We start from the raw sequence: 24,192 nt of genomic DNA on the forward strand, positions 1-24,192 counted from the left end.
CCATCCCTGCAGGATTTTAACCAATCATACTATGTCATCACCTATATATAGATGGGCTTATAGCAAGGGTACTTTATGAAAGAGTAAAGTCCTTCCTTGGACGAAACGCGTCAGAGTATCTTTCCTGCGGATGTTCTTCCTTTGATTCAATAAAGTTTTTTTAATTTTTCAATGCGCCTGGTTGATTTGTGAGGAGCTGTGACCGCCGAGTCACCTGTTTTTCTTCCAACAACAAAAACATGACTAAAAGAATGTGAAGTTCATTGTACTTTGAGAAGACTCTTGGGGTGTTCTCTGATCCTGTCCAAATGAAAATGTAAAACCAAAGTCATCTTTGGCATCATCAAAGGTTTGAGAAGGCTTGGATGCGAATGGGAAAGCAAATTCATCATCTCCTTCCAGCTTCCCAAATATGTTGCCTAAAAAGTATTAGACATAAATATAAGACAGTAATCAAAGCAAAATATGTATGTGATTTCATAGGGCCTGATTTAATATTGTCTAAATCTGTGAATAGCACCGCAATGGACTAAACAAATCCCATTCCAGTCAATAATAGTTTTCAGTACATCACTGTGCGATTGGATGCTTCGGACAATATAACATTGATATAATTCAGGTGTCTGTCTGTCATGCTCTCTATCGCCTGTAACTTTTTTGCAACCCAGTCATGTAATGTATTGATGGCAAGCTGTCTGCAAGTACAGTATGTTCCAGGAAAATCGTCAGATACTTGAATTTCAAAAAAATCATGATCACGTAATTTCACCTAAGTAGTTTTAGTCTCTGCTTCCCCAACACCGGGCTGTGTTTATTCCATTGCCCTTGGAGAGATTCTTGTTAAAACCTTGCAGTTTAGCATTTGAATTACTGTATGTTGTGTTAACATGATTACGATCGTAAATTCACATAATTGACCCTCTTAATTTCATTATCTTTAAATGCGCTAGAAGTACACGCTAATGTAAAAATACTCTGATAGTAAACATTGTACATTCTTAAAAAATTATAATCTTCATGCTGTAATAAACTAATTCAACTTTTATGTGAAAAACAGCAACAGATTTATTAAATTTCAGAAGACTGATAAAGACTCCAAAAAGGAAAGCGTAAACGTGTGCCGGGAACAACTGTGCTCTTAAATAATTGCAATGCCTGTGCTCAGTAATACTAACCAATATCTTTCAGAGGTGATGCTGTATTTGTATTCAGACCAGTGTAGCTTTCATCCTAGAGAAAAATAAATGCTATTTATAAGATGTTTCAAAAGTTGTATACGTTACATCATTGCTGAAAAAAATAATGTATATAATTGAGTAATAATCCCAGAAGGACAGGGCATTACCTGGACATTAATGCCCAAGGTGGAGGAGTTGAAGGCCCAAGACAAAGCCACTCCCCCACCCCCTCCACTCAACCAAAGGCCTGCTTTCCCTTATTCCCACCCACGCTCAACCAAACTCCAGCGTTCCCTTATTCCCTTCCATGTTCAACCAAAGGCCAGCTCCTTCCTCCAGCCTTGCAGTCAGAGGTACACCCTGGGAATTGCACCCCAACCAGACACAGAGGCTCTCTCTGTGCTGTTGCCCTGGCTCCTCTTCTCCAGAAGACCTTCTTACACCACCTGTGACCACAACACCTGCACCCCACTCAACTGAACGAACCAAATCACCCCTCCTCCATCTCGCTCAACCAGGTGGTCAGCCAACTTTGGCGAGCTGCCAAAAATGCTGTCCATTACTGACTAATAATGGACACATTTTTGACAAATCAGAGAACAAGGTTTTAATTAATGCCTGGAATTGTGACCCTAATAATAACAATAACTTTATTTCATGTAGCGCTTTTCTCCCAATGAAACTGAAAGCGCATCACAATTACAGTACAGTACAGTATAGCGCGCAGTACGCAGTACATAGGAATGTTACAGACACAGTCCATGCCCAGAAGAGTTTACAATCTATATTTTTGCTGCCTGAGGCACAGGGAGATAAAGTGACTTGCCCAATTTCACAAGGAGCGGACACCAGGAACTGAACCAGGCTCCCCTGATTCAAACTCAGGCCACTCAAGCCACTCCTCCCTATAAGCCTTTAATTAATTAAGTAATCCACAAGGGGCAGGGCATTACCTGGCCATAAATGCCTAGAGTGAAAGATATTAAGCCTTTAACCCACCCAGACATTAATGGCCAGGTATTGTCCGGTTCTCAGTAGATTATTACCATTTGATAATTTTTTGTATTATTATATAAAAAAAAAAAAAATTACCAATGGTACCCCCTCCTCCTGACATGCTCCCTTACCACTCAACCATACGGCTGGGCCGTCCCGCTCCTCCACACCCGTACCCCCCCCATGTACTCTAAACCTTCCTCCCACATGCCCACGCCCCACCTGACCTCACTCCCACCTCCCCCATTCTTTCCTGGGTGCATTATTACGATAATAGGCTAAATTATAATAATAAAAAACAAATTACCAAAGGACCCCCTCCCTTTTCGCTCTACCAATGACACGCCTTCTCTCCTGCTCAACAGGATAGTCGGGCGGCCCACCCGCTCTTCCAGCCTGCCTCCGGATCTCCCACCTTACAGACCTTACACCTGCTTCCTCCAGACATTGTTCAGACTTTTAACCAGTCCTCTGCTCCTCTGGACATATTTTACACCAGTTCCTCCAGACAGACATCCCTACCGCCGCACCAGCAAAGTAAGTCATCCTGACTCTCTGATTTGGTGAGGTGCCTAAAATGCCATGCACTATTAATGCCCAGAATTTTGAACAATCAGAGAGCAGGGATTTCAATACTTCCCGAAAAATTGCAAACTATTTAGCCTATCTGTGACAGGGTAAACAAAAGCCACCAGTTATATGCCTGGAAAACCTATGTCTAGTCTGCAGTGCAGCACTGACTAGGTTAACTTCAGCTGGGAACCTCAGGACAATTAGTTGGATCCAAGCTGCCTAATCAAGGTGTGTTAAAACCCAGGCTGTAGACAGATGGAAGTTTGCTGTTGATGAGAGAGGAGTAAGCTGCTAAAGTGATTCCTGAAAACAAGGTTTGAGTAGCAAAGTAGCGAAACTGTGAACTGTCTGTCCTCTGCATAGAAAAAGGGTAGCTGCATATATAAACGCTTTCAACATTTCTTCCATTCTTGTGTGTGTGTGTGGCCCTTTAACTGCAGGAGCCTTTTGAAAAAAATAAAATCCCACTTCTTACACCATATGTTGCGGGGTACATGCAACTACACACGTGGGTTTCTTGACAAGGCTGTTTTATTTTGCCTTGAAAAATATACAGCACACAAAACAAAAATAGCTCTTTTTCAGCAACAAACGAAAATGGCTTTTCCTTCAGCAAACCGAACAAAACAGTTTCTCTTTAGCAGACAGTATATATATATATATATATATATATATATATATATATATATATATATATAAACTGTCTGCTAAAGAGAAACTGTCTGCTAAAGAGAAACTGTCTGCTAAAGAGAAACTGTTTTGTTCGGTTTGCTGAAGGAAAAGCCATTTTCGTTTGTTGCTGAAAAAGAGCTATTTTTGTTTTGTGTGCTGTATATTTTTCAAGGCAAAATAAAACAGCCTTGTCAAGAAACCCACGTGTGTAGTTGCATGTACCCCGCAACATATGGTGTCAGAAGTGGGATTTGATTTTTTTCAAAAGGCTCCTGCAGTTAATGGGCCACACACACACACACAAGAATGGAAGAAATGTTGAAAGCGTTTCGGTGCGAGCAGGCCCGGCTGCAAGCGGAGAGAGATGAAAGACTACAGACAGCACAGGATGAGCGGATTGCCAAGCTGCTGACCCAATTCTAAGGGTCTGCCGGTGCAGAACTGGCCAGCAGACCCCCGATACTCCTGAGGAAAATGGCTCCGAATGAGGATCCAGAGGCTTTTTTACTAACGTTTGAAAGAGTCGCCGAAGCTCAGGGCTGGGCTGCAGATCGCTGGGCAACTGCTTTGGCCCCGCTCCTCATAGGAGAAGCCCAGGCCTCATATCAGGGCCTCCCTACAGATCAGGCAATGGACTACCGACAAGTAAAAGCCGCCATACTGGATCGCTTAGGTCTGACTCCAGAGACCTACCGGCAGCAGTTCCGAAACATGAAGTACACCGCTAAGATGAGACCCCGGGTCCTCGCTCAGCGATTATTGGACTTGTGTACGCGCTGGATAAAACCCGAGGAGTGCACTAAGGAGGCAATTCTTGAGCAGGTGGTTTTGGAACAATTTCTACAAATAATACCCCCTACCGCACGCTTGTGGGTAAAACGCCACGCTGCTGAAACCCTAGCTTTGGCGGTCCGACTCGTGGACAACTTCCTTGGGGCTAAGCAGCAGGCGAGTGTCCTGGACCCGACTCCACCGGCACTTACGGACGCCCAAAGAGGGAGGTCCGATCAATGGGGAACCTATGGCCCGTCACGGAACCGCCAAGTCCAACGGAAGGAGCAGTCGTTCCAGCAAGGACGGAGTCCAAATGCTGGTCCCCGCAGAGACCCTCATCTCCTTCCGGATGTCGGCTCGTTGCAAAATGAGAGGAACTTCCGAGGACATCGCCCACAGGACCCACCAGATGCCTGGTCTCCAGTAACCGGTCCAGCGGAGAGCTATCCACAGCCCCCTCCTGCGAAGGAACCCTCTCCATGTTCTGCCTGCGGAGAACAAGGCCACCGGTATGTGGACTGTCCACTGATGGAGTGTTCATTCAGCAGGACCGTCGCCTCGGCCTTCACTGGAGAAAATGACAAGCCCTGGTTACTTCCAGCCCTGATTGGGGGAAAAAACGTCCAGGCCCTTGTAGATCCGGGCTCTGGGAAAACTCTGGTCCTCCAGGAACTGTTACCGCCCAACGTGTGTTCTTTTGACTCCCCATGGAGCATAGAATGTATACACGGCGATGTAAAACGCTATCCGACGGCAAAAATCCGGCTACAGGTAAAAGGTCAGGAGGCTTACCTCGAAGTAGGAGTCGCTCCTTGGCTCCCTGCCCCTGTTGTGCTCGGTCGGGACTGGCCTTTCTTTTCGGACCTAATGGCCCCAGTCTTTCACGAGGAGCCTCCTTCTAGGGCTCAGGAGAACCCTGGTAAACTGTTCCCCTTCTCGGCAGACCCTTTTCCCAGTAGACACCGGGTTCAAAAGACTCGGAAGCAAAGACGCTTGGACAAACAGGACTGGTTGCAGAAATCTGGGTCTCAAGGTGACCATTCTAGTAGTCAGAGGTCACAAGTGATGGCTGGGGATAGCCAAAGGGAGGGGGACATGGGCCCTGGAGATTTACCAGACCTGTACCTCCCTGACTTTCGCCAGAAGCAAAGGGAAGACCCAGTCTTTGCTAGACAGTATGACAAGGTGGTGAAAATTGATGAACAGATTTTAGATGCACAGGGGTTGATAGTGTTCCCCCATTTTGAGCTATCAAAGGATATTCTATATAGGGTGAATAGGCAGACACAAACAGGGGAGGTCACCAGACAGATATTGGTTCCCAAGGCGTTTGTTAAATGTGTTCACTCTAGCCCATACTGTCCCTTGGGGTGGTCACCTGGGCAGGGATAAAACATTGGACCGTATTTCATCCCGATTCTATTGGCCAGGGATGCATAGTGATATTGCTAAGCTATGTGCAGCATGTCCGGAGTGCCAGCTAACTAATCCAAAAGGACAAAAACCAGCCCCTTTGGTTCCTCTACCCTTGGTGTCAGTTCCCTTTGAGAGGATTGGGGTAGACTTGGTAGGACTTCTAGAACCTTCTGCGAAAGGACACAGGTTTATCCTTGTAATTGTTGATTATGCGACAAGATATCCTGAGGCGTTCCCCCTGAGAACAGCAACGGCGAAGCAAGTAGCCAACAAGTTGTTGGAACTATTCTCACGGGTTGGACTTCCCCAGGTTATGTTGACAGACCAAGGTACAAATTTCATGGCTAAACTGATGCAGGATGTCTTAAAGTTACTAGAGGTCAAGTCTGTTCGGACATCGGTCTACCATCCACAGACTGACAGATTGGTGGAAAGATTTAACCGAACTCTAAAAGGGATGCTGAGGAAATTTGTAGATTCAGAGAAGAGAGCCTGGGATGAACTTCTCTCTTTTCTGCTGTTTGCAGTGCGGGAAGTTCCCCAGGCCTCCACGGGATTCTCTCCATTTGAATTGCTCTATGGCCGCCAACCCCGGGGTATCCTAGACCTTCTAAAGGAGTCCTGGGAGGAACAGCAGACCCCTTCTAAGAATACCCTGCAATATGTACTAGACCTTAGGAAGCGCCTAGATGTGGTCGGCCATTTTGCCAGGGAGAATCTTAGATCAGCCAAAGACAGTCAGGAGAGACATTACAATCAGAATGCTCGCATGAGAGTGTTTCACCCAGGAGACCAGGTGATGTTATTGTTACCCAGTTGCGAGAGTAAACTCCTGGCCAAATGGCAGGGCCCATTCGAAGTACTCCGCCGTACGGGTGATGTGGATTACGAGATCGCTCAACCAGGGTCCAGGAAGGGTAAACAAATTTACCATGTGAACTTGCTGAAACCCTGGAAGATGCAGCAGTCTCTATTCATCCACCCGGTGGAGGAGGAAACGGACTTGGGTCCTCAGCCTCCACGGGAGAACATCGTGAGTGACGATAAAATCCCAATGGGTAAACAGTTGTCCTCTGAACAAAAAGGGGACTTCTTAGCAATAATTACTCAATTCCAGGATGTTTTTTCTGACTTACCAGGACAAACTAACTTAATTTCCCATGCAATCGAGACAACACCTGGGGTAAAAGTACGTTCCCGTCCTTATAGGTTGCCTGAAAGTCGTAGGGCTCTGGTAGAGAAGGAGGTACAAGAAATGTTACACTTAGGAGTGATTGAGGAATCATGCAGTGAGTGGTGTAGTCCACTAATTATGGTCCCTAAACCTGATGGGAAGGTAAGATTTTGTGTGGATCTCCGAAAGGTCAATGCGGTATCCAAGTTTGATGCATATCCGATGCCAAGGGTGGACGAATTAATTGACGCCCTTGGTAACGCGGAATATATATCCACGTTGGACTTGACAAAAGGATACTGGCAAATACCCTTAGAGGAAAAGTCCAAATGTAAAACAGCCTTTGCCACTCCCATGGGTTTATACCAGTTTGTGACAATGCCATTTGGACTGCATGGAGCCCCAGCCACATTTCAGAGACTCATGGATAAGGTACTGAGGCCCCATAGGACTTATGCCGCAGCCTACCTAGATGACATTGTCATTTATAGTAAACACTGGCGGGCCCATCTAAATAGGCTGAAAGCGGTCCTCAAATCTCTAAGAGAGGCAGGGCTCACAGCCAACCCTAAGAAATGTGCCTTGGGTAAAGTGGAAACCAAATACTTAGGGTATGCAGTGGGAGGTGGAAAAGTAAGGCCACTAGCTGACAAGGTAGCTGCCCTGAAAGAAGTTCCGAACCCCCAAACAAAAATGCAGGTACGCTCTCTGCTGGGTTTAGCAGGGTACTACCGGCGGTTCATCCCCAACTATTCGGAAGAGGCAGCCCCTTTAACGGACCTCACAAAAAAGTGTGCCCCTACACAAGTGGTGTGGTCAAGGGATTGTCAGAGAGCCTTTGAGGACATAAAAAGGTGTCTATCAGAGGGTCCCATCCTTAGAAGCCCAGACTTCAACAGCCCTTTTATAGTGCAAACAGATGCATCAGAGATAGGGCTAGGGGCAGTGTTGTCACAACAGTTTGAGGGAGTTGAACATCATATCCTTTTCCTGAGTAGGAAATTGTTCCCAAGGGAAAAAAACTACTCAGTGATTGAGAAAGAGTGCCTCGCAATAAAGTGGGCAATCGAGGCTTTGAGGCATTACCTGGCAGGAGTCCATTTTACTTTGGTGACGGATCATGCTCCACTGAAGTGGTTAAATAGCATGAAGGATTCCAATGCTAGATTGACTAGGTGGTATATGGCCCTCCAACCCTTCTCATTTGAGATTCAGCATAGGCCGGGAAAAGAGAACGCAAATGCTGACTTCTTTTCTAGAGAAGGGGTGGATGGTCGGGCTTCAGCCGTGCGTAGCCCCAGCCACACACTAACAGGAGAGGAATGTGACAGGGTAAACAAAAGTCACCAGTTATATGCCTGGAAAACCTATGTCTAGTCTGCAGTGCAGCACTGACTAGGTTAACTTCAGCTGGGAACCTCAGGACAATTAGTTGGATCCCAGCTGCCTAATCAAGGTGTGTAAAAACCCAGGCTGTAGACAGATGGAAGCTTGCTGTTGATGAGAGAGGAGTAAGCTGCTAAAGTGATTCCTGAAAACAAGGTCTGAGTAGCAAAGTAGTGAAACTGTGAACTGTCTGTCCTCTGCATAGAAAAAGGGTAGCTGCATATTGACTGACTGAGCCACCTGTGCTGAAGCAGGGATATCCTCAAAACCTGACCTGTCGGTGGCCCTTGAGGACTGGAATTGGTCACTCCTGCTCTAGTACAATAAACAAAAAACTTTCATATTAGCCTAATAAAATATATCACAGTCTACAAAACAATCAAGTTTTGCTCTGCACCGATATATCTATTAATGGTCCTAAAACTCCCACAACCCACGGCAGATAGGTTTACAAGTCGGTAGTGTAAGAACAACCATTTAAGAAATCAGATGAACAAAGCAATATTACCTGATCCGGTAAATTAGTTGAGCTAAATGGAGATGATTCAAATATGTTAAGTCTTGGCGTTTTTGGAGTAGATGCCATGAAGAAATTGAAGGAAGGGGATCTTTCCGTTTGTTCCCCAGTATCTTGACTCCTGGAGGAAAAAAAAAAAAAAATCGATACATTAAAATATTTGCAAATGTTTACCGAGATTCAGTGGTCAAAGTGGCTTAAAAATTAGCTGTACTGTGCCAGATTTAAACATTTATTAAGCTTTGAAGCTGTATATGAAAAAAATATTTAAGCAGTATTTACAGTATGCTATAAAAATATGAAGGGGCTAGGCGTATCTAAAAGAAACTACTTCTTTAAGAACAAAGTGAAAGTTTAAAGTTATAAATAAAAATGTAGTGGTACAATGGTTGCAATGATAAAAAAAAAGATACAAAAGTGATGCAGCGTTTACTACATCTCATTACAATCTGTGTGTCATTTAACTCCTCCCTAACTAGTCTTAATGCCACTCCCCAAATCACCAGGTGATGCAGACGGTGCAAAACTTGGGGCAAAGGCCTTGATACATTGACGCAAGATGAAAATGACTCTCGTTGATTACTGTATACCTTTAATAATATAAAAATGCAAGTTCTATTCCATAAGCAACATGGATACCGTAGACAAACACACAATAACAAATACCAGACTGTCAAAAACGTACAGTTCATATGTAGATGTTTTGGGAAACGGTCCTTTCTTCACAATGCTAAGTTCAGGTCTTCTTGCGAATGTACTTGTCACCGACGGAGAAATCTCAGAGGTTCTTGGTATAAAAGAAGGAGGAGTCCTAGGAAATGCAAAGTTTCTGGATAAAGCATCTTCTTTGGCAACATTAACTTCCATTGCTTCATAGCTTTGAGAAAGTATTTCCTATAATGGAATAAAATGAAATAAAAAAAGTATATTTTCAAACGCATTCTGACAATTAAAATATAAAATGGGTTTGCATGTTATGTAGTGTTGTTCTTTAGAAATGCTTATATTGAAAACAGAGAGATAGCCAACAAGCTCTTAGAAACCCCAAACAGGAGTGGTGTGGGCGTGGCTAAATGTATACAACAAAAAACAAACAAAGATGCCCAAAGCTACTTCCAATGTGACAAAAATACACAGTGCAATACCTATATATTCTCTTGAAAATGTGTAATTTAGTTTAACCCTTTGGCCAAAGCGTCTTAAGCCTGCTGCCATTTCAAGACATGACCATTAGCAGGTCATAACACTACCCGAGTTAAAATTCTTATTTACCTGTATAATTACAGGAAGAATGATCTGCATTGGAGCTGTCGCAACCTAGCAAAATGTAATTATACAGGTAAATAAGAATTTTAACTCAAGTAGTGTTAGGACCTGCAAACGGTCATGCCTTGTAGTGGCAGCAGGCTTAAGACGCTTTGGCCAAAAAGTTAAACTAAAGGACCCTTTTTAAAGAGAATATATAGGTATTGCACTGTGTATTTTTGTCACATTGGAAGTAGCTTTGGGCATCTTTGTTTGTTTTTGTTGTATATATTGAAAACAGTGCTGAGAAAGCTGATTACATGAAATAAACACATTCGTTTGCAAATGGATAGGATTACTGTTTAGGCATCGTTGTTAATACCCGAGACAATATAAATAGCCGGACAGGTTGTTCAAGGTGATATTTTTAGAACCGCAAAATGAGTTTTCCCGTAGACTCTGCATTTTCTATTAGGTGTCTTAGAATTTGTAAGATCTAGGGCCATATTTACAAAGCATAAATGGGCCACACGGTGTCTTACATCGCCATAAGGAGCCATATTTACTAAGTGGTGCTACTTCATAAGACACCTTCAAGTGAATTTGCAGTGAGGTAAATGGCATAGCGCCCCTTAGCAAATATGACCAAGGCTGTGATTTATAGCTTTGTACTGCTTACTAAATAGGGCCCAAGTTGTGATTTATGGCTTAGTACCGCTCACTAAATATTACCCATAGTATTTTAATGTTCACATAAAAAAAATTGTTCCAAGCTGGTATATTTATAGCAAAACTACATACAGTATAAATTACAGTGATCCATTCCACTATTTTTGACAAGTAGATAACATTATTGTGGCATTGCGTCAGAAATATTATCAAACTTAAACAAATGTCCAGAAACATACCTGAGAAGCATAAGCAGAATCCTTTGATGTATTTGGGGCTTCCTTTAACTCGTCTTCTCTGTGTTCTACAAATAAATACCAATTTTGTTTACTATAATAAATCAGTACAAGGTGTGGAGAATAATAAAGATGAATTTGTTTTAAATACGTGACATATACCTGTTTCTGCAGCTTTCAGCTCCTGACGTGTTTGCTTTTGAGAAAGAATCAACCTATAAACATAACATTTGGATATTAGTTATGTTCATTTAAAAAAAATGTATCATATGTACCAATTCAGAGTTGTCGGCTAATCACAATGTTACCTTAATTGCATTTGATTGTGCAAACTTGTCGTTGGTAGAAGATGAGTAACCTGGGTCCGATTTTTATCAATTGTTAAGTCATTGCATTTCTAAGACAAAGGAAATATTACTAAAGAATAGAGCTGAACAACTGCGTTTTTTTTTTTTAAGGCATCGAACATTTTGAATTTATTATTTATAAAATGTTTTACCAGGAAGTAATACATTAAGAGTTACCTCTCATTTTCCAGTATGTCCTGGGCATAGAGTTATGATTACAAATAATACATGGTTACAAATACATAGTTACATAAGTGAACAGGGAATACTTTATATACAAGACATTGCATGCACAGTTAAAGATAATATATATTATAGGCATATGTAACAGTTACAGACCAGATTAAAATGTGAGACAGCCTTAGTTTTGAAAGAACTTAGACTGGTGGTGGCTATGAGAGTCTCCGGTAGATTGTTCCAGTTTTGGGGTGCACGGCAAGAGAAGGAGGCGCGGACGGATACTTTACTGAACCATGGGACCATGAGCAGTTTTTTGGAGTCAGATCTCAGATGATAAGTGCTGCATGTGGTAGGGGTTAGGAGCTTGTTCAGATAGATAGGTAGCTTGCCCAGAAAGTATTTGAAGGCAAGACAGGAAAGATGAACTTTGCGCCTAGACTCAAGTGATGACCAATCTAGTTCTTTGAGCATTTCGCAGTGATGAGTGTTGGAAAACAAAATGGCATATTGAATTGTAGAGGGTATCAAGTTTGCTAAGGTGGGTTTGGTGTGCCGAGCCGTATACTGTGTCCCCATAGTAGATAATTGGCAGTAGCATCTGCTATGCAATATGCTTTCTGACCAGCAGACTTAGGGAGGATGTGTTCCTATAAAGTACACCTAGTTTGGCATAGGTTTTGAATGTCAGGGTATCAATGTGCATCCCAAATGTTAAATGGGAGTCAAACCATATGCCCAGGTATTTAAAACTAGTAACAGGAGTTAAGATGGTATTAGCGGTGGTTCTGATCTGGAGCTCAGTCATTGGAAGCTTTAAAAATGTAGCTTTGGTCCCAAATAACATTGTTATAGTCTTGTCAGTGTTTAAAAACAGTTTGTTTTGAGAAATCCAATTTTCAAGTCACAAAAAGTCAGATTGAAGTATGTGTTCAAGGTCGGAGAGGCTAGGGCTGTGTGCATACAGTATAAGATTGTGTCATCTGCATACATGTGTATTGAAGCTCCCTTACCAGCTGTAGGAAGATCATTGATGAACACGGAGATAAGTAGGGCCCCAGAACAGAGCCTTGCGGGACACCACAGGTGATATCCAAGGGGCTTTGAGTTAGAGCCTGAGATAGAAACATGTTGGGATCTACCTGATAGGTAGGAATTTTGGGGGGGTTTCTTATAGCTTGCTGGGTATCTGTGTGTTTATTAGGTAGGAATGAAACCAGTTTAAAGCATGCCTCCCTATTCCAGAGCACTTGAGTTTGTTAAGCAAGATAACATGATCAACAGTATCGAAAGCCTTTGAAAAATCTAGGAATATTGCAACAGTGAGTTGTCCCAGTTCCATTCCACATTGGATCTCATTGCAAACTTTTAGCAGGGTAGTTACCGTGGAGTGTTTGGGGCGAAAGCCAGATTGAAATTGGGTAGGGAAATTTGTCTCTGTATAGTAAAGGCTTAATTGGGAGTGAACACATTTTTCCATGACTTTGGATAGTATTGGGAGAAGATAGATTAGCCTGTAGTTTGAGAGTGTTTTTGTCCCCCACTTTTGAAGATTGGGACAACACAGGCAGTTTTCCAGGTCTTAGGAATATGGCCTGCAGATAAAATAGAGTTGACTATGGAAGCAATTGGTTTGGTAATGGCTGGGGCACCAAGTCTTAGGAACTTAGATTGCAGTAAGTTAGGTCCACATTGGCTGCTTAGTTTTAATTTGAGGAATGCTTGTGTAATCTCCTCTTCGGATACTGGGACAAATTGAAAATTGTGAGCAGTGTTGGGAGAGAGAGGGTGGGGGCCATAGGGGTACTCTCAGAATGAGTTCATGTTTGAGGTTTGTGGAATAACAAATTGTTGTAGAACAGATAGCATCACACATATTCAAACACTATATAAAGTTAAGCACACAATAAAAAAATTCACTGCAGTTTTTCATTCTTTGTACATTACATGCAAAGAAAGAATAAAAGGGTAAGTTCTGTAGACGTGGTATGGTCCAAAAATAATGATGTACCGTATTTAGACTGTGAAAATGGGTCTCTTAGCTAACAGTTTATACAAAATATTTATGACAGTTATGTTTTTATATCTCTGCAAAGGGAATGTTATTGGTAAACATTACGGATATCCTGTATAAGGCTGCGCTTATAGTGCCGGCGACAGCGATTTCGCGGCAAAACAAATGCATTGCCGCCGTCGCGTGCGCTTATAGCAAGCGCGACACGACGGATTGGTCGCGATCACTGGAAGTCATCTCTATTTGATTTTCCAGCGACCGTCGCGTCGCCATCGCCAGCACTATAAGCGTAGCCTTAAAGGACTGCAGATGTTTATTATATGACTTGTGATTTAATGATAATATTCAGTTTGTAAAAATGAATTTGTTTAATAACATCAAAATGTAATTGTGTCAGGCACAATAGTAATAAATATTACCATAATTAAACAGTTGCAGATTTATAAATGTATTTGTGGAAAAAAAAAAAAACATAAACTAAACAAACGTAACTCAAACACATAGTATACCACAGTGCCAACTCAGACCTTTGCTTATGCCACCTTATATTTGCAATGACTAGACGTGTACATTAAAACATACCCCATCATATTCGGTGTCATTCTGGAATATTTAAAGCTTAGATTCATTTCTTAAAAATACTATTCTTCTATACCAAATAAATATATACCTGATGGTCTTGTTCCATACTCTGATTCTGGTCTGAAAGAACAGTGCTACCTGTTCTTTGGTCCATATGGCTTTTGTTTCCCTCGCTACCTGCAAGATATCATTATTTTCCTCATTTTTAGCCAATCTCATATCTGATGGAGGAAACGCCACTGAGCTGACATTTGACACACTGCTCTTGCCCCTGTAACATTTGCAAAACTTGTCCGAAACTTCCTAGTTAACTTTATACTCAAAAATTACACCTGTTTGTGGATGTATATTTATACTTACTGAGGCCCAGGGAGCTATTCACTACCAAAAACAACATACATACTGAAATAAAGTTAGGTAGCTCAGTTCTCTAACCATGCTACATAAATCTATCACTTGTTGAATAAACTAATTCCACATACAAGTTAATTCACTTACTACTTCTATTTCGGCTTTAAATCTGTGTTTTTACACAGGGGTTCCCCAGATATCCCCAAAGGGTTTCCTGCTATTTTCAGGTAATTTGAAAATGGTACCAAATACAGAAGAATTTACAATGCATCTGATTGCAGAGGCGCTATTAGAGAGGGTTGGAGTTCCTTACAATGCATCCAATCTCAGATGCGCTATTAGAGAGGGTTGGGGTTCCTTACAATGCATCTGATCTTAGACGTGCTATTAGAGAGGGTTGGGGCTCCTCAGAATTTGACCATATAATTTTAGGGTTCTTCAACCATAAAAATGTGATCTTGAAAGTTCATTGTACAACCATATATAATTTATTTGGTGGTCCTTTGAAATGTGGTGAAAAAATAAAACATATTCCTTGTTGAGTAATAAGGCTACTGAAAAAGAGGAAACAATATAATGGTTTTCAGCCGTGTACCTGTTCCAGTCAGCTGCAAAGACAATTTAATATCTGGTAGCGGCCGCACTAATTTCTGGGGTAAGCACAGAAGATTTAATAGCTGTGACGGCTGTTTTTCATTTGAACTGTTTAAATATGTTTCTTCTTCAAAAATACTGTGAAAAAAGTCACAGCATTAGGAAATTATTTTACTATTATAAAATAAGATATTCACATTTCCGATTTAAAAAATATAAACATTTATATTATCATTATTAGTGATAATGAGAACCCCATTGTGCTAACATAATTGCTTGGAAAAAGACAACATATTTTTTTACTTTCTGTAGGATCCCCACCTCCAATAACATAGAATGTTTTTATTAATATTAAATGTAATACATAAAATTATTGTTTATATACTGCTTTTGGATACCGACTCGCCACTCTTCTGCTTAGGAAACAGAGCACCTATTAGAGCAGGGGTGGGAAACTCCAGTCCTCAAGGGCCGCCAACAGGTCAGGTTTTAAGGATAGCCCTGCTTCAGCACAGGTGCCTCAATCAGTGCCTCAGTCTTCGATTGAACCATCTGTGCTAAAGCAGTGATATCTTTTATTTTTGCCCACCCCTGTAATAGAGACTAATATGTTATGTACAGTTGAGGATAAAAACCAATGAGGTCCAAAACGAATGGATTAATAATCATCTACAGTAAGTAACTCAGTCAAAGAATAACAAAAGTGCTCAATCACTTTGGGTTATCTTCATAATGATTTGTTTGGTAATCTGAGCTCAGGTCTCCAAGCAATGAGAGTGAACACACCCCTTTAACATGCACTCGTGCATAAAATATAGTATAATATTGTCTTTCTGTAACCACACTACTAAATACTGTAGTTACCAGGCACATAATGAGGTCTATTTGTTACTGTTTATTCAATGGTCTTGCAATATTTTTTTTGCAATCTACTTTACACAGTTCCTGGCATCACATGCACTGAACTCCATTGAAGAGTATAACAGGTCAATAGATGACTCAGTTGAAGGTATGTTACCAGTTTTAAAGTAATTACTTTGTGCATAACTCCTCCTTTGTGCTCTTATTGTATATGTTTTATTTACGGTATTTTTTAACCAACACACTTTTATTGTATCTGGTTTGATATGTGAATATAAATTAATTTTATCAATGATATCCATGTCTCTGCTAGCCCCAAACAACCATGTATTGTTTATTTGCACTCTTACCTTTCTTGGAATTCCATTGTTCTATCCATTATTGTATTTTTGCTTCCAATGTAACTCTGATCTTCAGCAACATTTCCAATATGCTAAAATACGATCAAATATCAGGACTAATTAACAGGATAACATTACATTACCACACAGTAGGTCTATAAAGACAATAGAATACAGTGTACAGACACAAAATGCAAGGCTTTAAGTAAACCAAGGTACCTTTTAGCCATGATTATATCATTTGGAATTATTGGGTAGAATCTAGTATAGAAAACATCTTTGCCACAGTTCTGATTAAAGATATGTTTACCTGCTTAACATACTTCTGTTTAAATTCGAGTTCTTTGACTTCAGTCATTATGTCAGAAGTCTTGAGAGAAATCAGAGCAATGTGTTTATGGATTTCTTTGGTATTTTTCCTCAGTGATGCACTTCCAAGTTAAGGTAAAGAATGGACAATAACATTATGGATTTCTATTTGTTACAGAAGATATGCAAAGTACAAGATAAAACAATATGTTAAACACTTACATCATTAACTATAACACTGGGTCCTTTTATCTTGGCTAATAGTTGTCATATATGCAAAGAAACTGACTCTTTTTCTAAATCAATTTGTTCCATCTCATTTCAGAGTCAGTAGAGGAATCCAGGTTTTTCTCCAATCCTGGATTCCTCTACTGCAACATACAGCCGGGACGCCACAGAGGAGAGACCACAAAGTGTGACGCCTAACAGGTCATTTATTGGTTTACATACTGATATTAAGATGACACATTCCATTCAGCTCTAGGGGCACTTGTTCCCAAGATACAGGAGGAGAACCAGCCACTATTGCCAGTTGTGCCACTACTGGCTGCATTATCCCCTGTAGCAGGTATATATATATAAACCCCAATCTATGAGCTCTGAGGATTATAGTTTTCATTGTTACTCATCATTATTCTCACGGGTCTCTCCTAAAGCAACTTATTATAGCTTTAGTCGTATGCTGTTTATGCCCAATACTGGGTAGCACTGGCTCAAGAACTGTGTTCTCTCTCTTTCATTTCAGAGTCACACCTGCTTCTTTAATGGAATAGCAAACAAAACTTTGGTTATTTACAATATTTATAGAATAATCAGCTGAGTTTTGCATGTTAGACCTGAACTTATTTAATGCAAAGTGAATTAATGCAGACAATATGTGTAAATGTTGTAATCTATGTGATTGCTATATTTCTTACAAAGAAAAAAAATAGGCAAATAAACTAGGAACTTATAGCTGTATGATTTCCAGTCTAGTTAACAACGATTATTTTGTTGGTGTGCACACCGTACTTCCCAATACTTAAACCGCACAGTGTGTCCAAACCGCTACATTTGAAGTTCACCCAATATAAGCTTTAGAAAACTAGACTCCGTCCTACCTTCAGTAAATTCTGAAGATGTAAAATAAACTCTTATGTAGCTACTGTAGCATTACCTGCAATCAAATCTAATTTCAGATAAATTAGGATACTTCATCTCTAAACTTGAACTATATTACCTAGATATGAACAGTTTCTTGACATGATTGAGAACAAATGCATTTGTTTATTTTACTTTCGGTACTATATAAGAACCCTTTTTATAGTTTAACATGTGTAAACTGTTAGCTATTATCATGGATACAGTCGAAAAGCCCATTCTTTGTAAGATGTAAAAGGCGCGGGGGCTGAAAAATAAAAAGTGAGTTTTAGTTTTCATGCATGCTAAACATTAAAAAAAAACAATAATAATGAACATAAATCTACCCAAAATATCTAGAATATTGTTTTCCTCTCTTTTCAGTTGTTCAGTCCATTTTAATACTCTATTCTGAATGTCATCAAGGTCTTGTTTTTTCATGTAATACTCCTTTGCCAATAATGAACCCATGTATTGCTCTTGGTGTTGCCTTAGTGTCTCCTTGTACTTCTGCATGGAGTCAAGATACATTTTCCTGAAAAAAAATGGAAATTAATAGTAAGTACTCGATAAACTCAATATTTAGGTTATTTGAATCAACCATTTCCAACTTCAATATCCAGTGATATTTTCAGTATGCCATTGTGAGCATGCCATCATCCTTCTTTCTAAAGACAATGGCCCACATTTCTACAAGACACCGTCTGATAATGGAAGACATCTTATGGTCCATTCAAGTGTCTACCATAAGTTGTTTACCAACGCTGGAAGGAATCTAGTGCAATAGCACTGCTTAGTAAAAATGGTCCAATATCTTCATGCACTATTTATCATACTAGTAGCATTTTTAAGAAAAATCTCACTAGTTACACTAGCTGAGTTAAGTTACAAATATTTTGGCTGCTTCTTAGAGCTGACAAACAGTCAAGAGAACTTGATTTTATTTTGCATATGGCTGACTGAACTTTTTCTTTGTAAGGCCTTTATTCAAAATCAATAGTTTATATCTTCTTCAGCACTGGAAAGCATCTTCACACAGTATGAAAAAGGGGCCTACGAGCATTGAGAAAAGAGGTTAAACAACCAAACTGTGTTATTGTTTTTATAAATCGATTGGTTTATCCACAACAAAAATAATCAAAATACAGTATTAAAAGACGTGGATAGTTCAGATGATCCAATCCAATGAAGGCAAATTTATAACATCTGGTTTACAACTGCTAATATAACTGATAAAAATACAATTGTGTCATTTTAACAGAAATTGTAAAACACAATCAGTCTCCACAGTCAGAGGAAATAAAGTGATATCCGGAACAGAATAACCACCAACACAGTCTCCTTAACTCTACACTGCATTACTGGACTTGTTCTGCCTATTATACTAAATCAAGACTATCCTTATACATGGCTACTATTTCTAAGACTACACTATACTAATACTACATTGCTCCATCTTGCCTTCTCTCCTTTTCTTGTTCACAACCACTGCACTCCTCTCCAAACTAGTTTATTCCTTCCACCATCCTTCCTCTTCCATCTCTTCTGTTAATCTTTCCTCTTCACTACTCTGCACTTATGAACTTTTCTGCTTCCTGTACTCATCCTACATACCTATCTATACAACCTGTAGAAAACCGCACACTCACAAATCTTCCCATCTCTTCTCTATAGCCTCCTTGCTACTGGTGAAATTTCACCCAACGCTGGTCTTTATTTAATCCCTACTTGCTCCCACCCTCATCCTCTCATCTTTTCGTCCTAACCATTTCAACAACTCCAAACGTACCTCTATCCCCTGCCTTCTGCTCTCCGCTCTCACTATTTTCTGTGGTCTTTAGAATGTTTGTTAGTGACACAAGCCCTTGGTGATGCATGGTTCTTTGTGCTCATGCTCTCTGACCCTTTATGTCTAAACATAAAGTTTGCTTTCTCAAACTTATTCTACACTAGAGGCCGCTATTTCCTATGGTGGCCTTTCTTTCGACCACACACCACCACTGATGGTCAGGTGAAACTGTAGAGTTTCTCCTGTCTTCTCAATGCCAGTACAACTCCCTATTCCTCCTTCTCTTTAATTTTTATCTTTGTGGTATACAATGTTCACCTCTTCTCCCCCCTCTCGTTGCCATTGTCTGTCATCTATCAACCACCTAACTCTACATGCGACCCTTAAACCTCTGTCTGATTGGAATTCCTTCTTCTTTCCCTCTAACACTCCCTCCTCCAGGGAGACTTTACTGCCATGTTGATGATTCCTCTGTTTCTTGGGCCTCTTGCTTCCTTTTTTTTTTACTTGTGCCTGTGGCTTTAACCAATGGACTGCCTCCAGTACACACCAGGACAGTTATTATTTGGACTTTGTTTTTACTAGAAACGTCTCAATATGTGACTTCAGTATCTGTTCCACTTTCTGATTACGATCTTGTGTTATTTGCTGCATTTCATTTCTTTCCCACTATTCCTCCTGCCTTCTCCCACTTCACTTGTATCATACAATCCATTGACCTCTGTGCCGTGGAATCCACATGAACTTGAACTTCTCTTCATTCTGCTCTTGCTGACCATGACAATGTTGTTAATACATCTATCCTTTCCTCTCGCACTTGCGCTGACTTCTTTCAGACTTCAACTCTCTGAGACTAAACAACACTACTTTTGTACATAATTAATTCTCATAAATCTAACAAAACACATTTTCTTTATTTTTGATGCCTACTTATTTCTCTCTTTCAACTCTACAACTAAAGACTTTGCTGACTACTTTAAGGCAAAGATAGATCTCATCCAGAGGTGGCCAACACCAGTCCTCAAGGGCCACAAACAGGTCATTTTTCAAAATGACTGGGCCACTGATTGAGCCAACTGTGCTGAAGCAGGGATATCCCTAATACCTGGCCCGTTGGTGGCCCTTGAGGACTGGAGTTTCCCCCCTGATCTAATCTGTCAAGACATCTTGCATCTCATATACCCCTCCTACATAACACCCATCTACTTACACTGGACTCCTTTCCTGTCACAGAAATGGAATTGTCTCAGCTACTATCCCCCTCTCCTTCCTCTACGTACAACTTGACCCCATTCCCTCTCACCTCATCCTCCTACTGCCACTTTGCTCCCTAAACTTAAACACATTTTTAACTCTTCGCTCTGCTCAGGCACATTTCCCTCTGCTTTCAAACACGCAACAGTTTTACACTTATCAAAAACCATCTCTAACTATTGCCACGGCTGTCTCCTGCCTTTTGCATCCAAGCTTCTTGAAAGTCTTGTCTATTCACACTTACTCGATTTCTTCGACACTCATACTCAGACCAATTACAATCCGGTTTCCGAACCACTCATTCCACTGAAACGGACCTCACCAAAGTGCTAATGATCTACCCACTGCCAAATCACAAGGGTTCTACTCACTTCTAATGTTCTTGTTCTCTCTGTTGCATTGACACTGTTGAGCAACCACAACTCCTACAAATTATTCAATCTCTTTGTATCCGTAGCATGTCCTCTCCTAGTTCTCCTCATCTGTTTAACCGCTCTTTCAGTGTCTCTATTGCTACAGTAACTCTTCCTGTTCTCCTGTTGACCCGTCTTGTGGTGTGACTCAGGGCTCTGTCTTGGCATCACTCCTTTTCTCTCTACATACAGTCTCATTTGGCAATCTCATTAGCTCATTTGGTTTAAAATATCACCTCTATGCAGAAACTTGTTTCAATCCTCCATCTTACACCTATCTAGTCACTGATTGTCTATTATTTCTTGCTGGATGGCCCTCCATTGCCTGAAACTTAACATGTTTAAAACAGAGCTCAACATAATTCTACCAAAGTAAAGTAGAAGTCAGTTAATTTAATGACTTAATTTTCAGTTACATGAAGCCAACGTTTTGGTATAAGCAGTGGTCGACAAATCACCAAAAAATCTACTCGCCTAACAAAAAAATCTACTCGCCACCTAGTACCACACGTGTGCTGCTTGGGCCAATAGGAGCTCGCCACGATGTTAAATCCACTCGCCCGGGCCGTGCAAATGTATAGGTTTGTCGAACACTGGGTATAAGCATGCACCTTCATCCAATTTGACTTATCTGACTTCTACTTTAATTTGGTTTGCTTGACCCTTGGTTTTAGTATTGTTACTCTATTTTGGCCAGGATAGTATAATCTTTAGCATCCAGCCCTATTTGATTTTGTTCTTTTGTAACTCCTAGACTCCTAGACAAGATTTGTGGTCGTCTATTCTTTAGTACAGTCAATAATACTACCATTCAACCACTCTCCCAAGCACGCTGGCTACATACAATAGCTGACACCTAGCTCACCTTCTCCTCTTACATTCATGCTGTTGCTAAATGTTGACAACTTTTCTTCCACAACATTGTAAGAATCCCCCTTTCCTTTGTTGCTCTACAACTAAAACTCTCATGCATGCCTTCATTATCCCCCGACTTGACTATTGCAACCTTCTCCTCTCTGGCCTTCTTGGCTCCCAACTACAGATTCCACAATCTATTCCAAATGCCACTGCTAGAGTTCTCACTTCTCTGCCTCGCTAGCCCTCGCCTTCTAAAATCCCTTCAATAGCTCTGCATCAAACTTCACATTAACTATAAAATTCCAGTACTCTCATTAAAGGCTCTACATTCTTCTACCTCCTTTCAATTTCAGCTGGGTCTCCTGCTATACCTCATCTCACCCCTTATGCTTTCATGAAGGCTGTATCTTTTCTGCTCCATCAGTCTCTACAGTTCTCTCGCATCTGAACCTGTACTGCACTTGCTCCTACTGTATTCTGTACCATAAGTCTCCCATTATTCCATTTAGATTTGTTAGATCTGCAAGGCATGGACTCCCTCATTTCAATTGTTTAACTTCCAGTTTAAACTTTGTATATTATCTCCCTGTCTTGCTAATTCTGTAGGCATTGTGCACATTGGTGGTGCTAAGTAAATAAACATACATGCTCTTATTTTAACAAGCGTTACTTTTGTGTATAGTAAAATAACTTTGATAAAGAGGCATTTTTCAGCACTCTAAAAAAAAAAAAAAAAATAGTTTAATAAGTGCACTTTATTCATCAGTCATATCATATGAAACATTTAACATTGTAAAAAAACAATATTTTATCATAAATACTAAGGGGGCTATGCACTAAGCAGTGATAAGTTGTTTTAAGAGCGCAAAGTGCTTTCGCGAGTGCTATGCACTAAGCCGCGCAAACAGGCACTATGCGCTCTAAAAGGGGCTTTTCCTTGAAATTTTTTCTAAGTCCAACTTTGATCGTACGATCAGCTGTTTGCGCTGAATCCTGCCCTTCTGCGGGATTCACTAAGCAACGCAAACTGATCGTACGTTAAAGTTGCGCTGAATAAAGCTCACCAGCTAAAGGCAGGTGATAAAAAAAGCTGGACTTAGAAAAAATTCTTTGTTTACCTTTTTGCAGGCGCAAAACCAATACAACAGGCCGGCGGGTGTCCCCGGCTGACCCCGCAGGGGTCCCCGAGGGAAGCCGAGGGTCGCGCAGGGGTCCCCGAGGGAGGCCGAGGGTCGCGCAGGGGTCCCCGGCTGACCCCGCGGCCGTCCCGGGTCCCCGCGGGAGTCCTGGGGTACCCGCGGGCCTGCGGTATCAATGTTGTGCCAACAAAAATACTAAACATTATTTCTAACTAAATACACCGCCCTAACACATACAGTACAATAATGTGCAAAATAACTATTATCCAGATATGGATAATAGATTATTTGCCCATTATTAAACACTGCATTAGCATACCTAAATAAAGTCAATAAAAACAGTAGCCAGCTAATCCAGTCAATACAAGCAGTAACATCAACAATTATTTAATTAAACCATTAACCAATGAAACCAATTAATTCCTAAACCAACTCAAAATGAATAGTAACACTAACCAATTAACTACAACAACATTAATGAATGTAAACATTAAAAGACAAAGAAATACATTCAAACAATCTCTGAAGGAACCATAAAACGCATTAGCTAACATAATACGACATTAACTACAAACGAACACCAATCGCAAACATTTTATTACATTAAGCATGAAAAAAAAAAACAATGACATCCACCTAAGAAACTGACATTAAAAAAACCAACAGCAATACCAAGCCACAAATGCCCCCAAATATTGTAATAATAATGTATTAATCTATACCCTAAAGTGGTACAGATTAATATATTATCAGTCAATATGCCTCCCCCAAAAAAATCAAAAATCACATCCAATGAAAAAACCTGTAAAAAGAGACATTTACAAACATTGAATATATTACTTACCATTAGAAGCGGTGGCCCTCTGACTCCCGGGGAAACAGGAATCTCACGTACCTTGAAGGCCTCCAACAGCATCCGATGCCATCCGACATGAAGATCCGGCTCAGGTACCCCAATCTTCTTTTTTCTTTCTTTACTCACCGTCTTCTATCTTCATCTGTAACCATTTCTTGTTCTTCTTTATCTTCTTTCTTCATCTGTCAATCCAAAATACCGAATGTTAAATCCCAGCCGATGCTGTCTCGTCGGCTTCTTGGGCTCAAATGAGGCGTCACGGCCTTAAATAGGGCTTGTGACGTCACATTTAGCCTCAAAATGGTGAACAGCCACCTGATTGGCTGTTCAAACCATGTTCCGACTTTAATTT

The 24,192-nt window shown here is 40.7% G+C and overlaps 1 protein-coding gene across 5 annotated transcripts in view; it reads right to left on the reverse strand.

Moving 5' to 3' along the window:
- Nucleotides 1-203: 203 nt before the first annotated feature.
- Nucleotides 204-24,192, reverse strand: part of C9H14orf39 (chromosome 9 C14orf39 homolog) — a 38,864-nt gene continuing 14,875 nt past the window's right edge. For all 5 annotated transcript variants that reach the window (XM_075614825.1, XM_075614828.1, XM_075614823.1 and 2 more), the window contains 13 exons: nucleotides 17,879-18,066; nucleotides 17,757-17,799; nucleotides 16,414-16,534; nucleotides 16,113-16,195; nucleotides 14,903-15,039; nucleotides 14,045-14,133; nucleotides 11,145-11,233; nucleotides 10,999-11,051; nucleotides 10,840-10,904; nucleotides 9,372-9,580; nucleotides 8,678-8,807; nucleotides 1,176-1,230; nucleotides 204-419 (listed from right to left, as the gene is read on the reverse strand). In XM_075614825.1, coding sequence (XP_075470940.1) covers nucleotides 244-419; nucleotides 1,176-1,230; nucleotides 8,678-8,807; nucleotides 9,372-9,580; nucleotides 10,840-10,904; nucleotides 10,999-11,051; nucleotides 11,145-11,233; nucleotides 14,045-14,133; nucleotides 14,903-15,039; nucleotides 16,113-16,195; nucleotides 16,414-16,534; nucleotides 17,757-17,799; nucleotides 17,879-18,066 — 1,438 coding nt within the window. In that variant the 3' untranslated portion in view covers nucleotides 204-243. The remainder of the gene's footprint in view (nucleotides 420-1,175; nucleotides 1,231-8,677; nucleotides 8,808-9,371; nucleotides 9,581-10,839; nucleotides 10,905-10,998; nucleotides 11,052-11,144; nucleotides 11,234-14,044; nucleotides 14,134-14,902; nucleotides 15,040-16,112; nucleotides 16,196-16,413; nucleotides 16,535-17,756; nucleotides 17,800-17,878; nucleotides 18,067-24,192) is intronic.

The sequence above is a fragment of the Ascaphus truei genome, chromosome 9, assembly GCF_040206685.1.
Source record: "Ascaphus truei isolate aAscTru1 chromosome 9, aAscTru1.hap1, whole genome shotgun sequence".
NCBI classification, from domain to species: Eukaryota; Metazoa; Chordata; class Amphibia; order Anura; family Ascaphidae; genus Ascaphus; species Ascaphus truei.